The sequence below is a fragment of the Melanaphis sacchari genome, unplaced genomic scaffold (genome assembly GCF_002803265.2).
Source record: "Melanaphis sacchari strain LSU unplaced genomic scaffold, SCAv2.0 Contig134_pilon_pilon, whole genome shotgun sequence".
Taxonomy (NCBI): domain Eukaryota; kingdom Metazoa; phylum Arthropoda; class Insecta; order Hemiptera; family Aphididae; genus Melanaphis; species Melanaphis sacchari.
The window spans coordinates 476,793-486,594 of NW_020270560.1; the positions used below are offsets into that span (position 1 = coordinate 476,793).

Consider the following 9,802-nt stretch of genomic DNA (forward strand, 5'->3'; position numbering starts at 1 on the left):
ACTAATAAACTAAGTAGGTGTATAATAATGTACAAGTTATATCATTACCCGTAATAACTTATCACGACTTCATTGATTTTCATTAATTTTTGTTGTTTTCTAAATTTTGGTCAAAGCTATGAATATTGAATTAATTTTACTTTAACTTTTTAATAAAGTTAGTGAACTATATTGTACTAGTTAAAAATAAAATTATTCAATGTTCTTATTTTGCATTTTAAAGAAGCTTTGTAATTTTGAACAATTGAGATTCTACAATATCCTAAGACTGGTTATTATTTGCTAGCAAACAGATATTTCAAATCATTACTCAAAGGCAATAGTATTATATAGAAATTTAGATTTAAGCTTTAATTAAAATCAAACATATAAATATCATAAAATATATTTTACTTGTTATATAATATCATAACATCGCTCATTTAATTACTATTTAAGTACCTATTTGTCATTATTAATAAAGACTGAATATAACATTTTAAATATCCAAAAATTAATTGACATACAAGATACAAAAGTATATCAACTAGCTTCTTTATCAGTAGTTTGTAATTTATATACTATATATACATAAAATATATGCGAGTATAGTTAGTTACTAGTTAGTAGAATAGTAATAATATAATAGGTATAAACAATATATTTTGTTAAATATAATTTATTTATAAATTTTAACGTTAGAGTTTGTTTTTACTTTAAAATAATGCTAATAATAAAAGGGGATATTTCTGACTTTCCATTACTTTAATATGTATATACATTATACTTTTGTGAACACTATTAAATACATTTTTAAGGGATTTATATACATTTAGTTTGGTTTTAACTTTTAAATTAAATGTTAAGCACCATATATACTAATTTCGTATTACATATTTTTAATTAAGTAAATTAAACTAGCTATTATCTATTTTTAGTAATTTTTTATTTATGTTTTCGCAAAATATACCGAAATAGCCTATACTAAAACACCTGGTTATAACATGCATACAAAAAATCTACATACCTATTATACAAAATGTAAGGCATGAGTCCAATTTAAAAGGCTTTCAATTTGTTTTTCATAGTTGTACCAAAATATTTATAGTAAACTTTATGAACATTGAACAACTAAAGAAAAATTAGACGAAAAGACGTGTAACTGTGTATAAATATAGCTAGTACTTTATGTGCAGCACTAATTTACGATACTATATTATCAGTCTTTATTTAGTCGCCGTTTTAAATATAACTTTTGACCTGATAGTGTATTATTAACAACAAATTAAAATATAAGTAACGTTATACGCCGAGATTGATTAAACGGCGTATTGATTTTTTTTATATGAATTGTCCTAGGGGCTAGGATAGAAACAAATAGGTTAGGTACATCGAAGACGATATATATTAATTGCATTATCTTAAGCAAATTGATATATTGACTTGGGAGTTTTAGTTATATTACGTATATAGTAAAATTATGTTAATCGACCAACGAGCGTATGTCGACAGAGATTTGTTCGTTTATGATTGTTTGTCTAAATGCGTAGGTATAGACAAAGCAAAAAAAAAAACAAAAGTCAACATTATATTGTAATCAGTAATCTAAATTGTATATTTAGGTTTACTAGAGCGTACGCAATGGTATCAGCTTAGTGAATCCTATTATAACCAACGCTTGGGTGTTATTCTATTACACCTGCAAAGGGTCAGCGCCGTGTAAATAATAATGAAAAAAAGAACAGTATACTTTAACCCTCAGTGTCCGCTGTATGTTATGTAACTCAATGTAAACTATATATATATGTGTGTGTTATGATTGTTGTTTGGTGTCGAACGAGTCAAAACATATTCCGCCAATCAAAATGATATGGGTGAGTGGAACAGATTTTTAATCAGAAACACACTTATTTTATATAAAAAAATCCCTATGATATACACATACCTACAAATTACAATAATATGCGCGTCATGTGATTTTTATTCACGTTTTTATCGTTTAAAATAATAATGTTTTATATTACCGTTTAGTGTACTTTTAATTTTTATCTGTATAATTTGAGTGTATATGTATGCATTGTTGCTGTACAATATAGGCTACCTATATTATCTGGTACATGCATATATCTCGAAATATTAAAATCTGTAACTTTAATTTGTTGAATCTTAACACCTTTATAATAATAAAACATATACATAATAAAATACACAAATATCGGTAATAACTATTGAGAAGTGACACAAGGAAAATTTAAATTATACATTTAAAAAGAAAAAAATTATCACTCTTCCGCGTAAGTACTTAACACTTAATATTCAATATTTGCAACATTGTCCTGGTTTCTACACATTTTTAAAATGAAGCTTTGTCTTGTAAGTTGTGGACGTCTTATAATATCAATAAGTTTTTTATTTATTTTATATAATTTTATATTGTTGACAATTTTATTATAACTTCGATATGCATATAGATAGAATACTCGTACAATAGGTATTATTACCTATATGGCTATACATATTCTATATCAGCAGTCGTCGTAACGATTTTTAATTATTCTACTTAAACCCGTGACTGTACAGTCGTATAGGTTTAAATGTCAATTTTTAAAACATTGGATTATTTTTTAAATAATGTTCATAGATCATATTTGATTATATTGCATAATCAAAATGAGAATATAAGGTAACGATCAAGAGAAATTTAAATTAACTAATACTATTTTGAATAGTGATCTGTGTAATTACTTTTTACTCAATGACAGTGCCTATAATGCGTGCTAAATTCGTACACTATCAGAACAACCAAGCTCTATTTTTAATTGCAAATAGAGCCATAGGATTTTAATATGTTGTAAAATCTCAATCTAAAAAAGACTAATTTTAAGAGGTCTGACCAATAAATTACTCGAATACTGGCTTGAAACTAAAGGATGATGAAATGGAAGTCTAAAGGATTTTTAAGAATACGTATATACGAAACCACGTCCTTACATCTTTTTTCTTAATACAACTATTAGCAATAATATAACGATAATATTATACAACTTGCTATTACAATATGTCAATATATATCACACACTATATAAGTACGATTCGTGCGCGTATTCCCATTAAACTCGTTTACAATAAAAAACAATTGACTAATTAGTTTTTGAATAATTTCTGCTTGTGACCATGGCATTGGACAAGTATTCTACATTATACATAAGATATAGCAAGTTCTCGTTGTATAAAATGCAAATTTAATTAAAAATACTACATACCTGTCGACTATCTGACAGTGTGCTTAGGAACGTCCGATGTGCATGATACAGTTTTATAATATTAAACGAATATATTATTGTATTTTACACGCCTAAAAACAATTACATTAACTAAAATTTTATTTTATTTATTTTTTTCAGCGAGTTTAATGACAAATTTGTTTTTTTTGTACGGGATTTATGTTCTTCTTATTATCGGCCAGACCGCACTAAGTTCACAGTAAGTAAATAACCTATTTAATTACAAACGTTTCTCTCCGAAAATCGTGTTCCAACTTTAAATTTTAATACGCGTTGTAGTATAATATACTATTATAGAATTGTTGTGGCTAATTATTTGTTCGTCTACAACTATTTAAAAAAACCATACATATACCTTAATCACAATTAAATGATGTTCTACCATTCAGGAAACTTAGTCATATAGTCTGTTAATGTTGTTTAACTAATAATACCAAGTCGATCTTATTACAATTTAAGTACCATCTTACTGTATGTTATGACACTAATTTTTAAATCATCATAAAATAAACATAATTAAAAAAACGTTTTTGTACTTAAATACACAGCAATTAACATTTTAAATATGTTCTCGAATGAAAATATAAATGGAAACCTAACAAGTTAAAGAAGTTACATAAAAGTAAAACATATAGATATAGATAATATTTTTCCTCGATAATTTTTTACGGCAAAAGTAGTTCGATGAAATATTTATAAATATCAGATTTCAACGAATTAAATTACTATAGAAAATTGCTTGAAACATAAAAATATGGAATTATCAAAAGTAATAAATATGTTTTAAAAGTGTTAGTTAATTGTTTATTATTGGTTCTATCACTTATCTGTAATAAATGACTAAAGAAATTCTGATTGAACAATATTCTAATTAGATTTTACAAATTTAGCTTAAGCTAAATAATATAATATATATATTATACATATCTCCCTAAGTATAAAATATATATATTTTTTTTTTTTTTTAAGAGTGAAATATTGATCATTTTATGTCCTTGGAATAAACATATTCTTTGTAGTCACATATTTTTTATGTACAAAAGTTTGTATCAAACAAATTTTATTTTTAAGTTTCAAAATTTAATAACGATTTAAAAATACAAAAAATACTTGATGTGATTATATAAGTACTATTTATAAATGTAGAACTCTTAGAACATATACTACTGATATTATAAATACAAAATGAACATTTATGTCAAATGTAAGTTTCACAAAATTTTAAGTTACATTTTGAAAATGTCAAAAAAAAAAAACAATAGTATTTTTTATAAAACTTCAATAATGATCAGAGACGATAATTTATTAACATGAATTTTAAATCAATAATAATAAATTCGCCACTTCTACAAAATTGTTGTATTGTAATATATGAGTCGTAATATTTGAACGGTGTATACATATTGATGTTTTCCTGTTTTATTTGATAATTAAAATTTAAAATAGTTACAAATATTTAAATAATGTACAATTGTACACATTAAATAAAACTCGTGTAATTGGTATCATAGGTATTAACTCAAATTATAACCTGTAATATTAAAATTTTTATAAATGTATAACTACCTATAACTAAATAACATATTTACCACTTAATGTTACGATGAAATAAAAATATATTACTTTTCGATATTTTGAATTTATAGATATTAAGATTATGCGACATTTGCTATTTTTCATTCAGTCATTTATAACCTCCTTACTTCTCTCTACATGGTACATAGTTAATGTCTCATAATTCATTAGATAATAAAAACATAATATGATTCTGTTTTGTTTTTGGTGAATTTTAGTAATGAAATAAATTATAATTAAACAGCGTTACGAATAAGCATTTTATCATCATGAAATTTTGATTTTATTCATTTTACATTATTACGAATAGCTGTTCCTGATATTTTATAAGTACCTATTATTTATTAAACAACAAATTGATAATCAAGTTACAACTGTAGTAGTTATAATAATATGTCATGACTCATGAGTAACAGAATGCAATTAAATATAATTGAAAATGAAGTAATTAGTAATTACCTATTGTATAAATTTTTTCCAAACAAAATTAATTTATGAATAAATACATTTATTTTATAAGATAGTTTCATGGAAACTTATGGAATACTGAATTTAATTATCAACTCCCGTTTGTAATAGCTCTTATATAAACTTCAAACCTCATTTGGCGGCACTTCATTTGGCACTCCCGCAACCATCATTCTTACACCACATCATTCTTACACTACATTATAATAATAATTATAATAATAATTATTATTATTATTATTATTATTAATACTCTTGTCGTCTATTAATTAACCGTGGAGTGTTTTTAGACCGACCATTTTAGACGCCTGCACACCCAACTTCACTGACACAGCCATGTAGTTCTAGTTATGAAAATAAAAGCAAATCGTGAAATACAGGATCTCTTATTATTATAAAATATACTAAAAACAGTTTACTTACAAAAATTTAATTTAATATTCGTTTATAAGACAAGTTTCGAGAAAAATCATAACTGGTAATTCGCGTATTGTAACATTGTCAAGCTCATAAATCTACAGAATTATAGTTATGATTATAATCAACCCAATACCCCTGTCTAACCATCTAATTTACTCATAAATATCTTTAAAAAAATCTAACTAAAACACATTAAAACACATTTCATTTGCTTCAATAAGTTAAATTTTATCACGCTGTACATAGATAGGTAAAAAAATATGAGTTATACACAAACATATTGCTAATAAATAATAACAATCGTAATGTATGTATTATTACAATCCATGTATTATGGTACCTATTTAATAATTTTTACATTTTATTACTAAACATAACATTTTCAATATTTTCAACATAAATTAATGCAACAGACAATGAAATACTACAATAATACTTAATGAAAATAAAAAATGGTTGTTTGTAATTGGTATTAAACATAAAAAACATAATGATTACCAAAAAAAAAAAACATAATGGATACCTTAATGGTTCATTTGATTTATAGTTGGTGCATAGGCGAATATTTGATTGAATTTAAGGGGGACTTAAATCTTTCTTTGCATTGTTGCAAAATAAGTACCTATTTAATACTTTGAAAAATGTTCAATAATTTTGGGAGGCTTTCGATTTTTGGAGGGGCTAATCCCTCCCCCCAAACACCCCTAATCTCTACCTATGAGTTAGTGGTGCAAATAAGAGTAAATAATGATGCATGGGATCTGCTGTGTCTTTCTGGAACTTTAAAGTGTATTAATGATGAAAGGTAAGGAGTAGCAGCTTTACCATATAACAACCTATATAGGAATTGAAATTTTAAAATCCCTCTGCAATTAACTAGCAAATCTAATTCAAAAATATATATCATTCTATTTATATTTTAAAAATAAATAAATAATGTTCTTATACATCTGAAAACATGTGCTGGGTAATCAACTTTTTTTCGATTCGAATATCAAAAATAATAAACCAATATGAAATCCAATTGTACATAACACAATAACACTATATTATATAGTATATACTATATACAAATAAATAAATAAATAAATAATGAATGTGTTTACCAATCAAACATCTATAAAATGTAATAAACCACTCTAGACGACTATCAAATATTTATGGCCCACTCAACGCGATGCTATCTGATGATGATTAATTGGTTAAATATTATTAAAATTGATACACAATAATAGTAATTGGTTATAGTGATTTTCCTTAAAAATGAGATATCATACTCCACTGTTCGTTTATCTCTAAAAAAAAAAAACACAAAACACAAAACTTAGTTAGATTTTTTTCCACTATTATCAAAAGAATTTTCTAAAATGTAAAAAAATATTATTATTTTTTTTAATAATTTATAACTATAAGAATTTTAAACTTAAATATATTATATACATTATCGTCGAATTTTTTTAATTACCTTTATCTTATAAATATTAAGAGTATTATACGAGTATAATAATTATTATTGTGAATATATAAGAATACAAATAAAACAATTTGTGTCGAAACCATATACATATAAATATGAATAAAATTAATAATTTTAATATTTTAAAAATTAATAGGTACCTCTACATGGCTACATTATGATTTTAATATTTGAAGAAGTGTATATATGATTCGTTGTTTCAAAAATTAGCTGGGAGGAAAATAACCAGAACAGGAAAACGATATCTTATTTTTGAAGAAAAATAGTACAACCAAGAATCGGTTCTGGTAAAAATGTTATAGTTTTATAATATGACTGTTCCTTATAACAGACCATCACACCTCTTTTGCCATAACAAATTTAGGTTTGCGTGATTACAGAAACTATCAGTATTGTTACGTAAAACGGATACGTGGCAGCCATCTTCAGCGTTATTGGTACCATATCCTATAAAAAAATTACTTAAATAACTAATAATTTCTTTTGGTAAAATCTAACCAAGGAAATAGTCTCCTTTTTAATTATTTTTTTCCGTCAATATCACTCTTAGTATTTTTATTTTTTACTTAATCATATTTTCGTTTTTTGTATAATATACCTACTTTTATCAGATTTACTTATTGTGCTATAATATAACATGGATTATAAAAATTAAAATTAAAAAATTAAATTATATCATGACTAATTTTTAATTTTAAACTTAATTTACATTTTCCGATATAACTTAACAGATTTAAAATATTAATTTACTTGCCTAGCCTTTTCAACATTTTAACAAACAGTAACGACATTATAAAATATTGTATTGAACAATTAACATTATCATACAATTTAATATAATTTCATCACTACACAAACGTTTATAATACCTCTGCTATTGTAGTATTATATAAATATTTTTGACTTGTAACTATAAATTATTATCACATCTCGTTTTCTCTTAAACTTGAATTTACCTTTTATATAGGTAACGAATAATCCTAAATCGAATAAAGAAACCACTCTTTTATTTTATTTTTGTATCTTAGGAATGGGGATTTTGAAGTTCCCAATCATCTCCTTATTTGCACCTGTAAATAGTACTCATCAATAATCGATATTTTTAATATATTAAAAAAAAAAACTATGATCTATCAATAAACAAAGCATATTGTAAGTGTTAAAATGATTATGACCTATCGTGATTATACCAACCGATAATGGTCGACATGTTGAATGTTACCACCACCGATAATCAACAGTCACACATTTCTGAAGTGAAACTTCTTAAAGGGCGCTAAAAAAATAAATCTGTATCATCATCGCGCGTCGTTGGTCGGGCTTTATGACACATCAAAAAAAAAAAAAAAAAATCGGTTTCGACTCCTCCCCGCGAATTTTTTGCACCCATTCATAATGGAGTGACGGGTCCGACGCCGGACGTTTTGGTTTGACCTCGCGGAGAAAAAGAAATTTCACTTCATCCCACCCCGCACTCGCAACACTCACAATACCTTTTTCGATTTACTCAGCCCGCCGTTTACTGCCACTTATATATCATGCGTACTGCAGGTTTGCGCGTTTACAGGAAATATCGGCACTGTTACGCGCGGCATCACAAACGATCCGCCAGCCCGACATTCAGGTACCGGCCGCACGTGTCGGCGTGCGCGACGCCGCCGCCGTCGTCCGCCGTGGCCACCTCCGAAGATGGCTGCGAAGTATCGCAACCTCAGTCGACCGAACAGCCACCGGTGCGGTGGCGGTTACCTGCACCGTCGCCACCGACTTCGCCACCGCCACCGCCGCCGTCCACCGACGACGTCTGGACGCCGGGCCGCAAACTGCACAAACGCCTGTTGCTGGTCACCGGACAGGTGTACCACGAGTTCATAAGCGAGTGTTCGATCACGGAACAGGCGCGCGACCTGCACGAACTAGACTCGATGCTCCGGCGAGAACCCGGCGCCGGCGACTTCGTGCTGGTCCAGGTGGGCACGGGCTGGCGGCTCAATGTCCGGCTGCTGGACGTGCTGGTCGACAGGCTGGGCAACATATCGGTGTACGCGGACAAGAAGTATTATAGCAAAACGATGACCAAACACTGCCGGAACATCGGCGACCGGTGCACGCTGCTCGCCAACCTGGTTCCCGTTATCGAGCAGCTGGAGCGGCCACAGGAATTCGGCGACGGCGGCGGCGGCGGCGTTACCATGTACGACCCGGACTGGATTCAGGTGCCCGCTGTGCCGCCCCTACCCCGCAATTTCACCGGCAACACCGAGAAGCAAATCGAATACCTGACGTGGCGGCTATGCGTCCGAGACAGACGTCAAAATTTCTACTACAAACTCGACCAGGACTCACTGCGGTCCCCCTTGAGGTACAGGCGCTGCTTCGGCCACAACCGTCATCCGCAACCCAATACCCGCTTGTCCACCCACACACATATACCTACACACACACACACACACACACACACACACACACACACACACACACACACACACACACACACACACACACACACACACACACACACACACACACACACACACACACACCCCCACACCCACACACACACACACACACACACACACACACACACACACACACACAC

The 9,802-nt window shown here is 29.0% G+C and overlaps 1 protein-coding gene across 2 annotated transcripts in view; it reads left to right on the forward strand.

The window, feature by feature from the left end:
• Positions 1–1,741: 1,741 nt before the first annotated feature.
• LOC112591451 (glycine receptor subunit alpha-4) overlaps positions 1,742–9,802 on the forward strand; it is a 17,630-nt gene continuing 9,569 nt past the window's right edge. The window contains exons 1-3 of one of the 2 annotated variants that reach the window (XM_025335274.1): positions 1,742–1,853; positions 3,384–3,462; positions 8,771–9,565. In XM_025335274.1, coding sequence (XP_025191059.1) covers positions 1,850–1,853; positions 3,384–3,462; positions 8,771–9,565 — 878 coding nt within the window. In that variant the 5' untranslated portion in view covers positions 1,742–1,849. The remainder of the gene's footprint in view (positions 1,854–3,383; positions 3,463–8,770; positions 9,566–9,802) is intronic. The other variant, XM_025335275.1, reaches the window with a different exon arrangement.